The sequence below is a fragment of the Osmerus mordax genome, chromosome 8, assembly GCF_038355195.1.
Source record: "Osmerus mordax isolate fOsmMor3 chromosome 8, fOsmMor3.pri, whole genome shotgun sequence".
NCBI classification, from domain to species: domain Eukaryota; kingdom Metazoa; phylum Chordata; class Actinopteri; order Osmeriformes; family Osmeridae; genus Osmerus; species Osmerus mordax.
This window is the reverse complement of record NC_090057.1, coordinates 18,005,440-18,026,786: the sequence shown is the minus strand read 5'-3', so window position 1 is coordinate 18,026,786 and position 21,347 is coordinate 18,005,440. Positions and strand designations below refer to the sequence as shown.

General features: G+C 41.8%; 2 protein-coding genes across 3 annotated transcripts; one reads left to right on the top strand and one right to left on the bottom strand.

Moving 5' to 3' along the window:
- Positions 1-357: 357 nt before the first annotated feature.
- Positions 358-3,336, top strand: si:ch211-22i13.2 (uncharacterized protein LOC553945 homolog). 2 transcript variants are annotated; one of them, XM_067241955.1, is made up of 7 exons: positions 358-431; positions 1,169-1,244; positions 1,537-1,668; positions 1,951-2,012; positions 2,123-2,212; positions 2,288-2,380; positions 2,471-3,336. In XM_067241955.1, exons 2-7 carry the CDS (start codon positions 1,190-1,192, stop codon positions 2,519-2,521), a joined length of 483 nt encoding a protein of 160 aa, XP_067098056.1. In that variant the 5' UTR covers positions 358-431; positions 1,169-1,189; the 3' UTR covers positions 2,522-3,336. The 2 variants fall into 2 exon arrangements, with proteins under 2 accessions (XP_067098056.1, XP_067098055.1); XM_067241954.1 differs by having other exon boundaries at positions 360-559.
- A 390-nt stretch (positions 3,337-3,726) lies between these two features.
- Positions 3,727-7,678, bottom strand: rd3 (retinal degeneration 3, GUCY2D regulator). The gene is made up of 3 exons (XM_067242273.1): positions 7,617-7,678; positions 5,703-6,017; positions 3,727-4,268 (listed from the first exon to the last, which is right to left on the bottom strand). The coding sequence occupies exons 2-3, from the start codon at positions 5,990-5,992 to the stop codon at positions 3,899-3,901; spliced, it is 660 nt and encodes a 219-aa protein (XP_067098374.1). The 5' UTR covers positions 5,993-6,017; positions 7,617-7,678; the 3' UTR covers positions 3,727-3,898.
- Between the last annotated feature and the right edge of the window lie 13,669 nt (positions 7,679-21,347).

The window sequence follows — 21,347 nt, the reverse complement described above, 5'->3', positions numbered from 1 at the left end:
CACCTTCAAGAAAAGGATCAAGACGCACTTGTTCCGGGAGTACAACGGCACTTAGGAATGCTTGGCTGGACCTGATGTTAGTTTCCTCCAGGATCACAATGACTCGTATTGAGAGACTTGTTGCTGTTGTTGGTTAGTTATAACGGTTTTAAATTCTTGTACTCGCTGTGAAATATTTTACTGTTGATTGTTTTTTCTACAGGTACACTCTTGCACTTTTTGAGTTTCATGTTGTTTAATTGTAACTTGTTTAACTGCATGCTCTTATGGTTCTTCCCTTTGGCACTTATTTGGTTTTTCACAATGTATGCTTCATGTTTTGTAAATTTGAGAATATCTCCGCAGTGCATTGTGGGATACAAAATGTCCATTTCACTAATAAACAGGAGAGTGGAGTTTGCAAGCTAATCCTTATAGCTAGCTTCAATCAGGTAAAGGCTGAAGTCCACGATATATTGTAAAAATGATGAAAGTTTTTCTCCTTATCATAATAACGAATGGATACGAGTCAGTAACGTTATTTTCTGTTGAGTAATAAAATCAACAACTAGCTACCATGGTAAGTTGCTACTACTAGCCACTTTTATCGCTAGTTTAGCTAGTTCTAGTTAGCCTATATTTTGCCAGCTCACACTTGGAATATCTAAAATTTCCAAACCTGCTCTGTTTAGCTATGCGACTTAATGGTGGTTAATTCCCCATACGTTGCATGAGTTGTAAAGTTACGAACGCGTTTTGTCACCTTAGCTTGGCTAACTAATTAAATGATCCAATCATTGCCCATGTAGCCAGCCTACCTAGCTATTATTTTAGCAGAGCTAGCCTCTCTACAGCAGGATACGGTTAGCTAACGGGATATATCATAATATCTAGCTTGACACAGATAGTAGTTCCTGAACTAGCCAGTGTTGGGTAAATACATTTACATAATGTCTTAACTGATTCACTGAGTGCTATATTAACTAGCTAACTATATTCTTACAGTGCCAGTAAGGTCATTGCTATATGCATTTGATATATTGACAGTCTCCAGAAAAAAGACCCGGTGCAAAAACATCGTGCTACATTGTAATGTGTGTCAATTCAATCCAATTCATTTTCATTTGCTAATCACAAAGGAAGTTGAAGAGATCACTGTAATCGTAAAAGTGGTTTATTTTATTGCTAGTCAGCACAATTGGAGTCTACAATGAGGAATGAATCCAGCGCGAAAGAGGAAGACGGTAGAGGATCAAGAAGCAGAGGTAATGTTAGCAATCAAGCAGGGCCGGCCGACCCAATAAACAAACTAAATATTTGTTTAAGGTGTGCGATAGGTTCGGGCAAAGAAAACATTTGTCAAATTATTATTTTATTTTTTTACTAATCAGAGGCCCCCAACACTAATTTTGTTAAGAGCCCCAAAACCTTAGGGCCGGCCCTGCACTCAAGATACTCCCAATTTAAAAGCTAACTTCACATAGTGTCCAGAAGCGAAACTATTCAGGTGACAAGACCCTGCTTCATGCTGTGTTTTTAACTGTCCTTTTGACCCAGGCAAAGAAAAGAGAAAACGAAAGCGCAGCCGCAGTCGATCATCATCATCATCCTCTTCCAGCTCATCAGCCTCATCCTCTTCTCCATCCTCCTCTCACTCCTCTCACAGTAGGAGCAGCTCCAGCAGCAGCGGTCAGTACCCTGTTATTATGTTTTCCCATTGGGTTCGCTCTGAGTCATCTGTAGATATATACTAAATGTACATGTATTCAATAAACTATCAACAAATGGCAAATAACTATTAATAAACACCAAACATTACCAGGTACTGAATATCAGCAGAGCAGTTGTTGACATTATGTTAATCGTACAGGACCCTCTCAAAACACATTTTCACAGTATTTTGTATAAATGGTAAAAGACCCCATAGAGTTCCTCTCAGTTGAAAATAAATTGTAATTGTTTCTCCTCTAGATTCAAACAGCAAGTCCAGAAAGCATTCCAAAAAAAGGAAAAAGGAAAAAACGCACAAAAAGGTTATCAAACAGTCTGTTTTACAGGTTGTGAAATGTTTTTAAAGATGTACAGATACTCAGGGGGCTTGGTGCTGAACAGATGTGTGACCAGTGTGAAATTATTTTAATAGAAGGGGAAGAAAGAAAAGAAACGTAAGCGAAAAAAGGACAAGAAAATTAAAGGAGAGGAGGAGACCTCGGGACCTGTACAGATTTCCAAGGTAGAATGAGTTTGTTTTTGTGATTTAAAAGTGTACTCTCTTTTATCTTTTACATATGTCTTATCTGTCTTTCAGTACTTGAAGGAGCGAAAGAGAAGTGGCAAGTACAGCATGATCTCAGGGAAGAAAATTAAACTGAAAGTGAAGAAGTCAAAGAAAGACAAACAGGTGATTCTCTTCATATTTCATTCAGCTGACATGATTGAGTTTTGTTGGTATGTGTGAACAGGAGTCTGTTTTCCTTTTTGTGTTCATCAGAGAGACAAAAACCGTGCAGAACTGCTTGAGTTCCTCAACTCTACACTTTGATGTGAATGCCCTCACCATTAGTTATGTTCCGAGCTCTTCCAGACTATCCTGAACAGAACTCAGGGAATGGCAACCCCTTCCATGAGCAAATCCCTGGATTATCAAAATAAGAGATTCTAATTATCTACATTTTGTCAGTTTTACCCTGCATTGGCAGCCAGGACCACTTCTCATACTAAAGACTCTTCAACGAAGGACCGTATCTCTTGTACAAAAGTGTGCTGTCACCTTTGTGTGGTTTGATCCTCTTCAATGTCTTGTTTTGTTTTATAGAACGTAATATCACAATTTTATTAGAAGGTTTATTGCATTCAAGACTGTCACACTGTTTCCCCATATATTACTGCTGCACTGTGTGTGGCCCAGCAAATGAGAACAAAACCTGTTAAGCAATCAGCGATCATAAGACTCAACAGCTAACATGATTAACAGGATGTCTATTCAGATTATTCAAATTTGATTCCAGTTTCTATATTGCATTATGTTTGACTTCTTGTTTTCAGAATGTTATATTCAATTGATTTGTGTACAATTATGCTATGGAAATCTTTGCAAGATGATAATGAATAATTTAAAAAGTCAGAAAATATAGTATGTACGCTTTTCAAACCTCAAACTGTATGTCATTCCCATGTAACACCAACTTTCCTTGGATAACAGCATGGGTATTTTATATTGTGGATTTTTAGGTGGCAAATTGATGCTGCTTAACCAGTGAGAAATGCTTTTTTCTCCCGACAGCAATGAACTGCTGGAAATACGGCAACTGTAATGTGTAATGTTCCACTGTTCAATAAAACATCACTGTCCTTAGAGAGTTCTTTATTGCTGTCATTGAGAAAAAAAATATGAGTCAGGGATCTTGGGCCCTGAATGAAGTACTCTGACTGTAACTTGAAAGAGAACAGGATTTCATTAATGTGAACCATTTTACAGAACACCATGAAATGGAACACATTACCAGTACTGACTTGCCAGAAGGGTGACAATAAAACCTGTTTTACTGCCCAAGGGGAGTGTCATAATTACAGTAGTGTGTATTGTTGCGTATCCCTCCTGGAACTGATTTGAACATGACCTATGTAATTAAGAAAATGGCTTTGTAAAAATAATATAAAGCCCTCAAAAATAGCATTGCAAAGGTACCAATAAATAAGTGCAATACAAAGCATTGCATTAAAAGTATTGATGAAAAATGACCAGGATTCGATCAAATGTTTATTGACCATGCCGTGTGATAGAGGCTGAGGCAGCATTCAGCTGATCAGTCTGGTCAGGTCCTAGAGATGTATCCTGCATCCCTCACCAGATAGTTGCCTACTGTACAACACCTTTCTGAACTGTACCAACACACTGTCCTGGGGGAGTCGCCATCCATCAGACCACTTTACCACTGAGGCCTTTGTGTCTGAAATCAGGCATGCTCCATACTCTCTGGAACTTTTCTGGTCCCTCCTGGCCCTTCTCTACGTCCTCCGACACTGTCTTCAGGTCACCAAAGCCAGTCCCCTGGGTGGCAGCGGAGGAGGTCAGGGCCATGGTGCTGCCGAAGGGGTTGATCCTGACGCGGGACTTGAAGCTCATGAGGGACATGCTGCTCATGGCCCGTCTGCTGTTCCACTGGCGGGCCAGGCGCTGACCCTCCTCCTCCTCCCGCATGCGCTCCAGGGCCTCCAGGAGGACGGAGCGGAGCAGGCCTGTCACCTCCTGCACCTCCGGCTCATTCTCTACCACAGCCTGGCGGAACCTGGGCAGAGGAGACAAACGAGAGCTTTTACTAAATACAGAACTGGTTGATTAAGACATGCATTGATATCAAACTTCAACCTCTCCCATGACCGTGAACAGTATTCTTTTTAAATGCCGTATAATGATAATTTAAAAAATCTTACCAACCCCTGTAGTTGGTTTTGATTCAATCTTTGCTTTGCTAAAAATGACAGATTGAGAGAAAAACCACGTGTTGCTAATTTCTGAAGATAAACTCTCAAATGGGTCCGAAAGTGAAGGATTCAGGAGAGACAGCTCTAACATCGCCCAACATGACACCACAACTGCACTCTGAAAAGCTTTTCTCCAAAATGTCTGTCCTTGTAGAGAGCTTTATACTAGATTTATTCTGAGCTTGTGTGACATTATTGGGGCTCTTAAAAGGCGCTTGTTCATCAGTGGCCGGTGGATAATGGTAAGACTTTAAGCTAGTGGTCTTGAGAAGCAGGCCTTCCAACCAAAGCCACTTACCCCCTTCCCCCTGCTTCCTCCCCTCCAAGCAGCCGATAAGTCTCAGTGTTTTAAAATAGACAGCCCACATTGGACCTCATTTGTTGACGTGGCCAATTTGCCCCCTGCTCTCCTTCCTTGCCCAACCTTACAGTTTTAATTTTTCTCCTCTACTGATTATCAGATCTGCTGTGATAGTGGCCCACAATATTAATTTGTTGTATTTAAAGCATAATACAAATATCCTCATGAGTCCCTAACCCTTTGCAAACCTACTGCCAAATGTTTTTATTTTCTATGTCCAATTGAGAGGACATCTTGGGCTTTCTAATGATGTCATAGATTTGAATGACCTCAGGAATCGCTGTATGATTCTAGGTAATTAAGTTATAGATGCATAGCTATAACAAATAAGAAAACCATGTTTCAACATTTATTTTCCTCAGAATATTTTATTACCCAAATGTTTATTGTGTGTAAAATGTGAAATAAAAAAGATACTGGGTCTCAGGAGGATATATCACAAATAATCAAGCTAAACTTTCAATACATTTCTTGTGACATTTCCTATTCCTAACCATTCAAAAATAATAATCAAGTCAAGTGTGTTTGAGCAAACACCTATTATCACAGATTCTTAAGGGCGTCAAAGGTGCAGAGCCTTTTGTGATCCCATGTGGCTTGTGCACTTGAGTGTGATTTTCAGTTAGCAACTCCATATCCCTCAGGCTCCACAGCCAGGAATGTAATTACTGAGAGAAGCAATCAACATCACCACATTTCACAACTGGTGCCTAAACTGCTGGTTAGAGAAGCAGGGACCATGGTTTGGGGGTGAGGATGCACCATGGGATCAAGCCTGATCAAAGCCAGTTGAGTGAAGTTGAGGCTTTTAAGAGGATCAATTTTGCTGACTTGGTAAGTTGGATGGAGAGAGGTCAGGATCATTCCTCCTGATTACCTCAGTATGATGGCTCCGCAGTAGGAAGGGTGTATTTTGGAGCAGAGGTCCTCCAGGCCCAGCCTCTCTCCTGCGGAGATGTCAAAGGTGCTGCGGGGGGTGTTGACCAGCCAGCTGTAGTCCACTCCTGTCTGCATCCGCCGGTACTCGTTCTCCCTCTCCCACTGCTGCCTCTCGGCCTCCTTCAGCTGCCAGCTCAGCTCCAGCATCAATGTGTCGGTCATCACATCAGCGGGGTCCCTCCGGGGGGTCCGGTAGTGGGGCTCGCTCCAGTTAAACCACGAGGCCATCTCCTAGTCTACCTCGCTGCCTGGGCTGGGAGAAAGCAGTTAAAAAGGACTTCACTTCACTTAGACACACAGAGGTATGATTCTGACCTCAAGGAAGACATTTGTTTTCAAGTAGAGAATGCAACTCAGGGCTTATAAAGACTCCAGTACAGTGTTTGAAAGTCTACTAATAACAACGGGTATATATCAAGAACTAAGTCTGCCAAATTGTGTGGAACACCTTGAAGCCTGATTATACCTTAACCAGACTCAGAACCTCAGATCTAAAAATACAGCAAGTACTAAAACAAAAAGGTGTTTACACCCACACACTCCTGTTATTACACAGTGCTGTGATCCATGTGTAACTTCCACCAACTGTCACCCATGGATGATTCTTGAATGTTTGGTCGGAACAGCAGAACACATCGATGTCTGGAGTGTTTCCTTAGTTTGGATGGCTTTTACTTTTGAGGCAAGGACAGGTAGATTGACACTCTCAAAGCTCGTCCTACATAGCTTTATGCCAGAGAGAGACAGAGAGAGACAGAGAGAGAGACAGAGAAAGAGACAGAGAGAGACCATGACTAGTCCCAGCACTGCCCAGAATGTTAGATGAGTCTTTAGACGAGTACATCGTACCTGACTAGTATGTTGTCATTGATGCCACAGCTGAGGCAGAATTAGCTTTAAAGTTAGGTAAAAACAAGTAAGAATTCCCCCCCAAAAAAACATTTACACATGTTCTGTAACCTGATGAGGCCCTCATTCTCAGTGCCAGTGGAATGTGAAATTGTAATCTTTGAAACGGTCTGCTACTTTCCTGACAATTATGTTCCAGCAATCCTGTTCCAGCTAATCCCCTTTGGCAAGGCTGGCCTTCTTCCTTGGCTTATTTTGTGAAACCACTGTCAATAAAACTCAAGCTGGAGGAAAGCACCGAAGTTCAGACAAGAATTGGGGGCACCGTTTCCCATATTACAATTTATTTTACAATGCCACCTTTTGAGGCTTAAAAAAAGAAAATAAATACATATGCATATATACCTCTGTTTGTTTGCCTTTGTGTTGTTAAATGCTGTCATCGATAAACAATTAGGTGTCCAGTGGCTAGGAAATATACACTAATTATTTCATTATGTCAGTCTAATAAAACATTTTAAACTGAAATTCTAATACCATTAAATGTGAATTCAGATGGTGTAATGGTGTAGGAGGTTTTTCATTTAATGAAAGCATGTTGTGTGAATAACTGCACTGCTGCCCTTTATCCAACTCTCTTCCTATTCTCAACTGGCGCTTTCTCCCTTAGGTTGCTTGCATTTGCAGAGGAACCAGTGAATTTTCACAAGGCATCTGGTGTGCCCTACTCTTATTTGTACTTGTGGTCCCAGTAATACTTTAATTACACTAAAGAACCACATTGTCTTAAATAGTCTCAAGCGCCACAGCTCAGCTGTGGTTTTGTTTTGGCTATTTGTGAGCCAGCAATTTCACCCATAAAATGAATGCAGATTTTACAATTTGAAGTTGTTTATTTCAATAGCTTTGACTAATCAAACTGTCCTTACCCCAAATTCACAATAATCTATTCCACATTTCCCATATCAACCAAAAAAGTACTGGTTAAATTAAGTCTGCTTACCTTAACCCTTGTTTGTATAGGACTCAGTAAGTAAATGTACCAAACTGGTGGTTTGTTATGTTAGTCAGATCTGAGTCAGATGAGTTGATGTGCTGCCGGTGTCTTCAGATGGTTCCCTGCTTGCTAGTGAAGTATCTGAGCACACTCTCTCCCCCCCCCCCTTATAATTTAAACTGCTTTGACACACTGCACACACACACACGTACACATATACACAAACACACACACACACTACACACACAGTCCCCTCCTCCTCCCAGTGGATCTCTGGCCTGTTGTTGCTTGTTCCTAGAGGTTGGCGGCAGTGTCTCAGAGGGGACAGTTGGATCCCAGCCCCTGCTAAAGTGCTCACGTAACCCTTACGGTTCACTGTTGCCATAGTGATGCTCCTAAGCCTATTTGGCCACAATAAGCTCCATCAGCTTAGAGGGAGGCAGAGTGATAGAGAGGGAGATAAAGAGGTGGGGGTTTGAAGGGAAGAGAGAGAGAGCGAGAGAGAGATGATGGGAGTGATTGTCTAAAATGGCTGCTTCATAGGACCGCTGTATTAGGGGTGGGTGGTGTTGTTACACTTTCAAAGGTTAGCATGTAAAATTCTCCTTGACCTAATGAGCTCTACTATCAGAGCACTTCTTCATGTGCTGCATCTATGAAGGCTAATAACACAGACACATATGAGCATCTATGTGCACTTGTGTGTGTGTGAGAGAGAGGGTGTTAGTGTTTGTATGTGAATGTGTGTGCACGCATGGATTCATACAAACCTCTACTGTGTGTACATGTCTTGTGTGGGTGGCTTTTTAAATATGTGTGTGTGTGTATGGCTGCTTGGTTTACTGTGTAGGATGTGAGCCTGCCCATGAAGGAGCACCAACAGTATATCATCTACACCAAGGCCTCTTTCACTCTCTCTCCCTCGACCCCCATCCTGACCCAGCAGCGCTACTACTAAACGATCCTGTCAGCCAGGCAGCGTGTCCACGTCTGTGATGGTGCCATGCCTCAGGACCAATCCAAGCAGATGTCTATGGGGGTAATCTTCAGGAACAGCTTTCATACTCTACCCCTCCTCCTCCTAGCTGAGCTCACCTTACTCTGGACTTTGTAAACATATGCCTCACATATGGCTGCAGGTGGTGGATGTCCAGGTGGTAGTCTGTGAACTGCACCTGAGGAAGCAGGGTGTCTCAGGTGTAGCTCCCCAGAGCACATGCCACTTCTTGTGCCATCCTCAGTTGGACCATTTCTGAGTCAGACAAATTGCTATTCGGAGACAAGAATCTCAAATTGTACATTGTTATAAAAAAGTTAAAAAATTGAATTATCATGGGTTTGCTGTTTTTGAGTGGCTTGTTTCGGGATCAATTTGTATTTGATGTCAAATAAACCAAACTAGAAACATAAATGATCATCCACCCAGGAATACTGGGAGATAAGCACATTCTTAAACCTAATAATAACACATGAAACAAGTCCCATGTATTCCTAAAGACGTTGTCTCAAATCCACCACTAGAGAGAGCTCTCTCACCCCTTTTTAGAAAATCTTCAACAGTAAGTCAAATGACTTGCCAGAAGTTGTAATGTCAACTTAATCTCAACACTTGGTTTTGACAAATTGATCAACACTAATTGCTGTGTGTGAGGATAAGTTATGTGGATGTTATTAGGCTTAACATGAACAAGAACAAGAAAATTACACCAAGAACAAGAAAATTAGAACAAGAAAATTACACCAATTTGAGATATCACTATCACTCAAGAATAACTCAGCTAAGTTAAGCCACACGCCAACCCCTTAATCAAACAATTTGTATGTGTTCATACCCATCCCTTGGTCAATAGGCACGCAAAGAAAATAGCTGAGTATCTAACTGTATACTGCAAGAGCCTAACAGGTCATTCAGTACAGTTAACGGGCATTACATGTGTCTCCTCCACAAACTTCTGTCCTCCCTCCCTTTCCCTTCAAAGGCTTGCACATTATAAAACAATCAGTCCTTTTCTCAATCACTGGACAGACAAAGTAACACACTACGCCACACAGTTGGGGAGAGAGTAGTGGAATACTGTGGACACAAGCAGACTGAATAAAACCATTGTTCGTTTGTCTGATCCTCATGCAGCCTCTTTACCCGCATCTGAACATTGCGTCACTGTCTACTGGCTTGCACACTATACTGAACGGTGCAGTCACATGTTGAGCCCATCGTCACCATGAGTCAGCTACTTGACTCCATATTGGAGTCACATTTTGTGTGGTGGGGAGAGGAAGAAATAAAGGAATAGGAGATAATGAAAGACAGGGTAGAAAGAGAAGATAAGGTGGGGGGGGGGGGGGGGGGGGCAAGAAATGTGAACCTAGACTTGAATGAGTGTACGGAGGATGGGTGTGTTGTTCTGCACAGTGCTGTGTCTGTGACATGAGTGCAAAAGGAGCACCTGACTCTGATGTCCTGATGACTGTTGACACCAAAGCCTTTCCATCTTGATAGGCCATTGTAATTTGAGAAAAAATGAGGGAAATCCTCAGACCTCAAATGTATTCGTCATGCATACAGTCTTTTTCATAATGTTAATTTCTTATATGTTTATTTCTTATCTTTTCAACAACAAAAAAGTCTGACACCACAGTGAGTAGGGCAAATTAGACCATACGGGAAGGAAAACTTAAAAAGAAACACAAGCATAGCAATCAATAAAAGCAGCTCAGGGTAGAATCTCTTAACTCATCTGTTACCAAGCTCCATGTTTGTAGTCATCCAACTCTAAGCATACTCACCACTTCTAAACATGGCTGATGTGAGAACGGGAAGGAAGCCTGATAGTCTGATCACATGAGGCCTAGAGAAAAAACCCACGTTTGCTGACATCTGCTTTTTTTTCATTGGCCTTTGCCCAAGATAACGTTTCAACATTAGGATCCTCCATGGATTAAGATCTAAGGTCAGTATTTCTGTTAACTCACTCCATATTAATGCACAGCTCAATGTTGTTGAAGAAGTCTGATAAGACACATAAGAATGTCACAAATTGTAAAACGAAGGTCACACTTGGGAAGTTAGTGTTATATAAATGCAAGGCTTGATAGATAAAAGCACAAATGTTATCTGATTTATATTGATTTACAAGGTCAGTGGGGGGAAAAATAAAGACATCTGAAAGAAAGAACACTAACGTTTTAACAGTTTTAAAATCTAATCCTCGACAGTGACTCAAACAATATACAAACTGACACACTTATGAGGCAGATTAATTTTCATGCAAAGCTGTGGGTTTGTTTTATTAATATATTTTTCTAATATATATAAGTTCAGTGAGTGGAGAATAACATGATACAGTCACAGAAGATGTGTTCCCTGAGGCCAAACTCAGTCTGTTACACAGCAATATTGAGGCAGCAGATGGCTAGACATGCTATTACATACAATTCTACAATAATGTGGCATAATATTAAATAAAGTAGACAACATGCTATATACAACAAATGGAGTTAGGCCTGAAAGGGTTAACTAAAGTTCGGGAGGAAGGTGGCACACCAAGACTCCTCCTTCTCCAATCAAACTAATACGCATCAGTCCAGTAAAACACGGAAGAATGCGACCAAACTCCCCTTGGTCAATTAAGAGTTCTGTATAAAGTATCTTCCATTCCTCTGGTCCCTGTGCTAGCATGTTGTTGTCACCCTCCCCTTTCTTCTCTGCTTCTCCCTGTCATCTATCCAGGCTTCCCAGGGGATCTGCTTGAGCTGCTGCTCGGCCGTGACCCATTAGGACTCTCCGCCACACCCCGAGTCCATGCCCGGACACCAGGCCCAGCTCTGCTTCTGGCCTCCACCAACCGCTCCAGGCTCGGCTCTGCTACCGGCCTCCACCAACCGCTCCAGGCTCGGCTCTGCTACCGGCCTCCACCAACCGCTCCAGGCTCGGCTCTGCTACCAGCCTCCTCCACCATCGAGCTTGGCTCTGCTACCAGCTCTGCTTCAATAAAAGCTATCTATTCAATCTATGGTGTGATTACTGAACTGGTGAAGTACAAGTATAACATGTATACAAAAAGTACAACATGTACATTTTAAAAGCAATGATCATGGAAAGCCAATGACCTTGGGGTAAAAATGATCTCACTGTTGGATCAAGCACTTTTGCTCAAACTAAGCGCTGTGTCCTTCTTGCCTGCAGGCACAATGTTGTTTTCCTCCTGTGTCCAAATAACTGTATGTAAACAGGAGCAGGATGTGTTAGCAGCCTGGGTGCCAGCCCAACATCCACTGCCACAGGTGCTTCATTATTTCTTCTAACGCTTTCTCTTTCTGTGGGACACAGTTGCAACGTCATTATGTGATTTAACATCAAGTCACTCAAGGCAGCATTTATCCTGTAGCCTTTGGCTTGTAACCTGAAAACATTGTCAGTAAATTGCTATACTTTATTTGAATGGAAAGGATGAATGGGCCATTAACGTGATGGGAATGAATGGGATTAACTGATAAAGTAAGAGTTAAGCCACCAGAATGATTTACTTCACACCAAAGCTCATTTAACCAATTCAGCTTTGGTCTCAGCCTTTTAGCTAACATTCTTGTGTCATTTTATGGTTTACTTGTAGAAAATATAAATAAAGCATTACAGAGATTAGTAACATTAGATGTCTGAGACGCATTAACTCATTGGCTGAGCCACTACTACTGTGCAATATTGTAAATGACTGTATACATGTCAAGACATTACAGACACTGTGGAGCTGAGATAGAGTGTGATTTACTGTAAATGCCACACCACATGGACTCAACACTTTAATCAACGAGCAATTTCAGTAACCACAGCAAGAAGAAAAAGAAGAATGTCAGATTCCTATGAAAAGGAATACTTTTTGATAGTGCTGAATAGAAGTCCTGACAAGGCATGGTGTAGCACAGCTCTTTAAACAACTTTTTAGTGTATTTGGTATTTCCTCACAAGTACTTGGTATTTCCTTCTTATCATATTGTTTGCCTAGCACTCACTTCTGCTCATCCTCGTGATATGGAGAATGGAAGTGTATGTGTGTGTGTGTGTGTGTGTGTATGTGTGTGTTTACGAGCACTTAAATGGATTAGAGCTTGCATTTTTTCAGATAAAAGAAAAAAAATGTATTCTTAGGTTTCTAACTTACACAGAGAGCGGAGAAAGAGATGGGGGGAGCAAATTTCTAGTCTGGTAAATCTGTATTTTTCGGCTTTCAAAAAGTCACAATGTGAAATGTATCACTAAGTAATTTGATGTAGTTTAGGTATTTTCCCCTTCTGCTACATCGTGGGATGGGAAGTATCAAAAGTAGCATGGCAGTTCTGCCCTCCCCTGCCACCCAGTACGTCGCCAGCTCTATTCAACCTGGGCTTAATGGGTCAGAGCACACACTGGGGTCGTGGAATGCAGCTAGCAATACGCCAGTCTAGCAGTTTGAACAGCCTGACAAACAACACATCCTACTAATCCTCTTTGTTTAGTTCCTGTAATACATATGTGGTGGTATTCTGAACATTGAGCTATGGGAAAAACTGAAGACTTGAAGAAAATGTCTTCAATGAAAAAGTATTTAGTGTTTTTAACTTGCTGTTCATTCTTGCTAACTTTGAAACTGCTTAGCAATCAATTTAACAAAGCAATTGTGTATTGTGATCAGTCTGCTAATCCCTTGCTAGCAAGGTAACAAAACATGTAGTCTTGTTTAAGTCTTGGAGTTGATGTTGTGATGAAGTGGCTGCTAATGTGTCTTTCACATGGGACAATGGGGAACACCATCTCCAAGATGTCTTTATCTTTATAGTGTGCTAATAACATCGATAGAAAGAGAGAGAGAGTAAGCTTGTGTCAGGTTTATTTCTTCTGTCTTTGAGCTGGCAGTTGGTTTATCAGTGAGACATTCATTATGGCAGGCTGACCCCACTCAACTCTGTGATCAAAGTCTGAGAGATTGTTGAGTGAGGCATAAGCCATCCTGTACTCTCAGCCAGTGAAACGTTAACCCCTTCTGTCCTACACCGGTTCCCATTTCCTGTCTGTCCTACAGTTGCAATACGAAGTGGGTCTTCAATTATTTGGTTTACATTCGAGTGGACAAGGACATTTCTGCTAGGAAACTGTCGAGAGGAACAGGAACAAGAATTACAATTTGCCTATATTGGTTGCAAATGGCAAATAAACGTATGATGGAAATCAGCTTTGGAATTGACAGGGTAAGTATGAAAGGGGCCCTCATAATTGAAAAAAGGGTCCCGAATTTTTCAATTCATCAATTACAGAAATAATATAATCAGATATATTTCACATGCAAAATAAATAAATAATACAATGAGGCCCAGTAGCAAACTTAGCCTATCTGTCACAAGGCAGGATGGTGGACCCAAATGCGGACAGGAAGCAGGGTGGTTTGCGGTAGAAGAGTTTTATTCACAACGCAATCTCGTAGTCTAGGGCAAGGGTATCAATGCAGAGGTACACTGGGGCAGGCAGGCTCGTTGGTCGGTGGGCGGTCGGAGGTCGTATCGGGGCCGAATGGCAGAAGTACACTGGGGGCAGGTAGGTCCGTGGTCGGGAGACAAAACAGGTAGCGATCAAAACCGAGAAAACACTATGACAAGAAACAAACTGGAATGCTGGAAACGACTGTGAAGCACAAGACGATCTGGCAACAGACAGAACAGAGAACAGAGGTTCAGGCAGGAGGACTCAATATAGTATGTACTTGATACTTTATTTCACACGGTACAACACATGATTGTAACACTTGATTTGGCATTATGGTTCTGCTTGCATCGGCTCCCTGCCGCACCCAACAGAGACACCGTCTCGACCTCCGAGCAGAGACGCATTCCCCCTACGACAGGAAACAGAACCAAGGGTGGAGACCGGGGGGGCTGAGGCAGCAGATTGAACAGAAGCAACCTGTGTCGCACTAAGCAATGCAGAGTGCAGCTATATCCTGATTAAATAGCCCGCCCTGCTATAAAGGTGTGCCCCTACTGCGTGATATGACGCGCTGCTAGTGATGCGCTGCTAATGAGGCGCTATGTCTGGCGTCCCCCTGCATGAACCAGCTACGCTTGATTAAATACAGAAGACAATAGGGAACACCTGGTGAGGGGTGGACACAAACCAACAGGTGAAACGGATCAGGGTGTGACACTGCTGAAGGACAGTGGCGAAAGGACACCTTTTCTTTACCATAGGGCCCAACCAGTGTAACAATGGATTAGTATTTTATTGGGTGTGCTCAAGCCTTCGGCGAGAGCACAACCTTTGTTCTCTCACATATATATTATTGGGTGTGCTTGTGCTCAAGCCTTCGGCGAGAGCACAACCTTTGTTCTCTCACATATATATTTATTTATTTATTTATTATTATTATTTATTTTCGCCCCCCTAAGCATCAGTCAATATTTGGACTACATACACAACGGCGGTGTCAAAAGGTTCGTCTTGGTAGCGATTGCGTTGGTTGTATTTTTATTTACGTTCCGTTGCATGGTTTAAGTTGAAATTGCGTTTTTGTGGTGAAAAGTGAAGCTAACGGTGGCTAATTTGCTAGCCACAGTCACTGACGTTACTAACGTCACTACGTCACTAACGTCACGAAAACACGCGTGACTACCTGTAGCAGAACATTCGTTTCGCATCTGTTAACTTGGGGGATAGCTAGGCTAACTATAGCTTTACTGCAAGGCAGCTGCAGGAACGCCACAAGCAAAGAGGCCAGGGTGATAACTATTTACTCATTTTACTTTGTGATATGACACACAATTGTCATGTGTAATGTACAGTATAAGCTGATATTATTAAGGAAGTACATCTACTTTCGGAAACAGTAGTCTACTATTTCACTGAAGTATTAGCATCATGACATTAGCCTGTGTTGCCCGGGCAACACATACTACAGTGGTCTATGATGTAGCGTTATCTGTTTTCAATCATTAAAATAAACATTCCTCACATATACATTTTCGTTGTAGGGTTTATTCTGACATTAGTAAACGATTTGTTGGTGAAATTACCATTACCTGTGGTTTCAAACCAGTGAAGCTCACTGCAACGCTGTAGCTTACGTGAGACACACTACAAAAACATCTACACTACACAGCTGTAGGAAGTCAAACGGCGACAGAACATGTTCGGCACTCCCCTTACTTAATCAAAAGTCTATCTAACTACTAACCTGAACTTCATTGCCACAGCCTAAACGTTGCCAATCTGTTCATGAAAATAATTAATTTCAGCCTAAACCGTACAATGGAACGTTAAATCCAATTCAACCAACGCAATCGCTACCAAGACGAACACAGCAGTAGTCTACTAGTACTGTACCGTAGTAGTACAATTTACCGGGGCAGCTTCTCCACACAGGGCTATATCGCATTTTGCGTTGTTACTGACAATGATCGCTACCAGTGAGCTTTTTATGAATGAGCGATTTTCCTCTAAATAAATGTCAAGCTTATTTACGTTTTGGGGGGCATATTTTCAGTTAGCAGATGGGACTGTCTGAATCGCGATTCCATCTTCTACTGCCGGGTAACGTCGTAGAATAATCTTCAAAGGGGGTTCTTTATTAATGAATGAATGCAATGAGTAGGCTACATGCCTGAAAATATCACGAGAAGGGAAAAACTTAAAATGACGTTTAAGTCATAGAGATTAGGTCCATTTTTACACCGGTCTGCCAAATTTATTCGTTTTGATTCAACGATGAGGCTGCCTCTTGCAGGGGAAATGAGAAGACATCTATTTCATTCTACACTTCACTCGTATTTTCAGTTGTAAATGAGCAGCAAAAAAAAATGCAGTTAAATCTATTTAATCTTTATAAATAATAAGTATGCATTTTCATATAAAATATACATAAATCAGTTGTAAAAATGTCATTCAAAAACGGACCCCTGTGCAACCGACGCAAGCAAGCACACCCTACAATTTCCCCAGAAATTGTACCCTCTCTAGTTATTATTATTATTTTTATTATTTTTGCCCCCCTAAAACTCAGTCAATATTTGGCCTACATAGACAATGTAGGTGTCAAAAGTTTCGTCTTGGTAGCGATTGAGTTGCTTCTATTGGAATTTACGTTCCGTTGCATGGTTTGGGCTTAAGTTAAGTTTTTGTGGCGAAAAGTGAAGCTAACGGTGGCTAATTTGCTAGCCACAGTCACTGACGTCACTAACGTCACGACGTCACTAACGTCACGAAAACACGCGTGACTACCTTTGGCAGAACATTCGTTTCGCATCTGTTAACTTGGGGGATAGCTAGGCTAACTATAGCTTTACTGAAAGACTGCTGCAGAAACGCCACAAGCAAAGAGGCCAGGGTGATAAATATTTACTCATTTTACTTTGTGATATGACACACAATTGTGATCATCCTCTTGCAGGGAAAAATGAGAAGACATCTATTTCATTCTACACTTCACTCGTATTTTCAGTTGTAAATGAGCAGCAAAAAAATCTATGTAATCTTTATAAATAATAAGTATGCATTTTTATATAAAATATACAGAAATATCAGTTGTAAAAATGTCATTCAAAAACTGACCCCTGTGCAACCGACGCAAGCAAGCACACCCTACAATTTCCCCAGAAATTGTACCCTCTCTAGTTTAGCTTTATTGTCATAATTGGCAACAATTTACTTTATCTTAAACTATCAAATACAGTTAACCTAACATAAAAGGGTACATATATTGAAAAAAAAGTGCAGCCTAACTTCTCGACCATCTTGAAAAAACACAGAAAATATGTGTTAGGGAGCCATACAATGTGTTTTGAATGTAAGCAAGATTTGAGAAATCAATTCAAAATCTTATCAAAGTATTTGGCGGCACCCCTTTTGTCATCACTTAAGAAAAGCATGGCCTAGAAGGTAAGTTTTATGGGACACTAAGGCACAGCATTTCATTTTCTTCACTGGGATTTTTTTCTCTAATTCATGTTTTTTTCATCAGAAAGGAACCTCAAGTTTATGCCATTATAAGGGCACATATATTGCATCACATCACATTTTATCCACTGTCGGGGAATATAATTGGGAACCATGTTTTCTCACCAGTAGGAGTATACAGCACTGCATCACATTTTCTCTCCAGAAAAGGGCACCCTTTGGGACACTGTCATCAAGGGGCAGCATAAATGGCATTTCACAGCACCCTTTTCCACTGGAAGGGCACAGAGAGGACACTTCATCACATTTTCTACACTGGAAGGGCACTCTCGAAAGCATTATATCAAATTTTCTTGCACACTAGGCCCCCATAGAGGGCCCTTTATCATGTTTAATCTGCCACCGGGGCATCCAAGAGGGCACTTTTGCTGCATTTTTTCCTAACGTGGGGGCCTCTGGGGGCACGATAGCCCCCCCTGCCCCGAGTCCATCACTGGTGAAGCCCTCTGACAGTTTTTTAGCAACCCAGACAGCTTGGTGTCAGTGAAATGTCAATTTATAATTTTAAGCTACTGCTTTTAAGCTTTCCAGGCCAAATTAACCCTATGTTCCAGCAATCCTGTTTTAGCCAAATGTCTTAAGGCAGGCATGCCTTCCTCCTTAGTTTACTTTGTAAAACCACTGTCAATCAAACTCAAACTGGAAGAAAGAGCGGGACTTTGAAAAAGAATTGGGGGTTCTGTTTCTCATCTTTATTTTATAATGTTTCTTACCTATGCAGATTTAAAACTAAGCAAGGTGAACTCTGGGATGACTTTAACAACTGTTTCATAGTTTAAGACACAAACAACATATATTGGCTTACTGACTGAAATCAAGTAATCGAGCACTAATTAATTAGAAAAAGATTAGTAGTTTCAGCTCTCATTTATGACAAACTCTCAAAAATATAACTAATGCCGACCAGTCCAGCACAGCAGGAATGCCATGGAAACGTACATTTACATTTATGCATTTAACAGACGCTTTTATCCAAAGCAACTTCCTGTGATGGGAAGCCAGTGGAGGGAGATGAGGAGTGGGGTAACATGGGAGCGTCTGGGTAGATTGAAGACCAGACGGGCTGCCGCGTTCTGAATCCTCTGGAGAGGGCGGGTTGTGCATGCTGGGAGACCGGCGAGCAGCGAGTTGCAGTAGTCCAACTTGGAGAGGACAAGTGCTTGGACTAGTAGCTGGGTGTAATGCTCAGACAGGCATCTCCTGATCTTCTGGATGTTGTAGAGGGTGAATCTACACGACCGGGAGACCGCAGCAATGTGGGCTGTGAGGGAGAGCTCGTCATCCATGGTCACCCCGAGGTTCCTTATGTCGTCAGCATAGCAGGCAACTTGATCTGATGATGTTAAAAGAGTGGCACTAGTCTAGCAGGAGAAATAGGTAACTATTTAGCTGCATTGCATTGAATCTGATTTTTAGGACCCACATTTTTTTGTGTGTTGCCAAGGTCAGTGGGGTTTGATGGGTAGCCCTCTTCTATTGATGGCAAAGTGAGTGTTAAAAAATTCAGATCTTCTCCTGAACCAGACTATTCATGAAATTAACTTTTTTATGTAATTTTTACACCAGGAATCAAATGATCAAACCTAACAGTGGCTAGCATAGCTAGTTGACTTCTACTTTTCACCAGAAAAATTTAAATATTTCCTAAACCGTGCAACAGAACCTTTCACAAACCAATTGCAACGCTATTGGGAATAAGATGCATATGTTGAGACCTTTCATGTCATAAAGTGTGGGAGGTGTTAGGGTGGGTATAACAATGAATAGTAGTAAAAAGAATAACTAAGAGCTAACAATAGTGTTCCTTGCTGATCAAGCATATAATGATTAGAAAATCATCCACCAACCTTTTTTTTAGGGGCTGCCATAGAGTTCATTGGTAGAAGAACAACATCATTATTTCAGTAAAGACAATCACGTATTAGATTTGAGCATTTATTGTTACATGACATGTAGATTTTACTTTGGCGGAGTGGACGATCGAAGGGAACATTTAGTCATTTAGTCATTTATCAGACGCTCTTACCCAGAGCGACTTACAGGGAAGCACTCCCTGCCTCCTCGATGCAACACATACATACACGACATATGATGCACGGAGTGATAGAGATATAATCCCCCTGTTGGAGAGAACATACAGACAGCATGGGGGAGAAGGGGACGGTGGAGGTCGGCAACAGTACTGATCATACAACAACCGGGGTGAGTTTGTGCGTATCCGCGCGTCTTTTAAAGACGCCTTATCGGACGTGGCCCAATGAATATGCGCTGCTAACATGGGTGTAGTAGTGGGCGGAGGAAAGGAAGGTGGAGTAACGCCTGGGACACATTGCCTGCGATCGGCTGCAATCTGCTGCGACGCGCCTGGAAGCGCCTCCTTTTTTCTTTCGGCGCCCATGTTATCAAATGGGACCAACCACACTGGCTGCGAAGCGCCGCGATCGCCTGCGATCTGCAGCGATCGTTTCGGCAGCTGGTCAAATTTTTTCGCCAGACGCTTGCAAAATCGGCTGCAGGATGATGAAATACACCATATTAGTTGATATATTTTAATAAAAAAACATGTTATTAAGATTTTACTCCATTAATTGTAGACTACGGTCCACATTTGTAAAGTTGTAGACTTTATAATTACACAATGTTGGTAACGAACGTCCTTTACATGTGGTTACCCTGATGAAAACGAATGAAAATAAATGGATTGATCCGTTGAGCTAGCATGCCCGTAGTTGTTTTGTTTGTTTGAGAGAAACGAGTTGTCACTTGTTGCACACAACACACACGCGTGCAGACATAGCCTACCGAGAGAGAACCCCCAAGTCGACTTCTAAAATCAGCATCAAATGAATTCTCGAAGTTGAAAAGCACAGGGAGTTGTTGTATGACCCCCCCAGCAACAATTTTACAAGGACAACGTAGATAAGGATCAATGCTGGGATATAGCCAATGCAGGGCTGCCAACTTTTGCAAAAACCTTGGAGTGAATTTTTCTGGGGGGTATCATGATTACAGAAAGGTATCGTATTATTTGTTATATTGATACAATTTTTGAGACTGCTAACGATCCGAGTGTTAATCAGGCACGGAGCCAGACTTTGTAAACATTATGGGCTTAGCCCAAATCTAGGACGTATGGGTTTGATGTGATGCAAGATAGGGACTTCCACACGTAATGCGAGCGTGCATAGCGCGCCAAGTATTTGGCCATTATTTGAGCGCAAAATAGAATGTAAAATAAACATAGACGTTTATCAAAAAACCTTGTCTAGTGATGCCATCACTCCGGCCCTGCTCCCATCCATCATCGCTGACGCGTATCGTTACGGTAGGGACCCCCGGCCCAGCTATCCGTAGCCTATCTGAGAAAACTTTTTGGAAAAGACAGGCTATGGACCCAACCAACTGTATTTGGGAGGGGAGAACTCCCTCACATGGTACAACCCATGCAGAGGCTGAGGTGTCAGAATGCAGAACGTGTAGCCCACTTTAAGAGAACACAATACTAACGTGACAAATGTCAACAACAAAAAATCCTCGACCGGCCCAAAAGTGAAGCGGCCCACCGGGAACTCTCCCGATTCTCCCGATTACCCACCTTTAGTCTTAAAAAAAAAAGAAGATATCTGGTGTTTGTATGTTGATCTCTTTGATCTCTTTTGCTATATGTTTTTTATCTGTTGTTTGGTACGTTGTTTTCTTGTGTGGACCCCAGGAAGAGTAGCTGGTGTCTTTGGCATCAGCTAATGGGGATCCGAATAAAA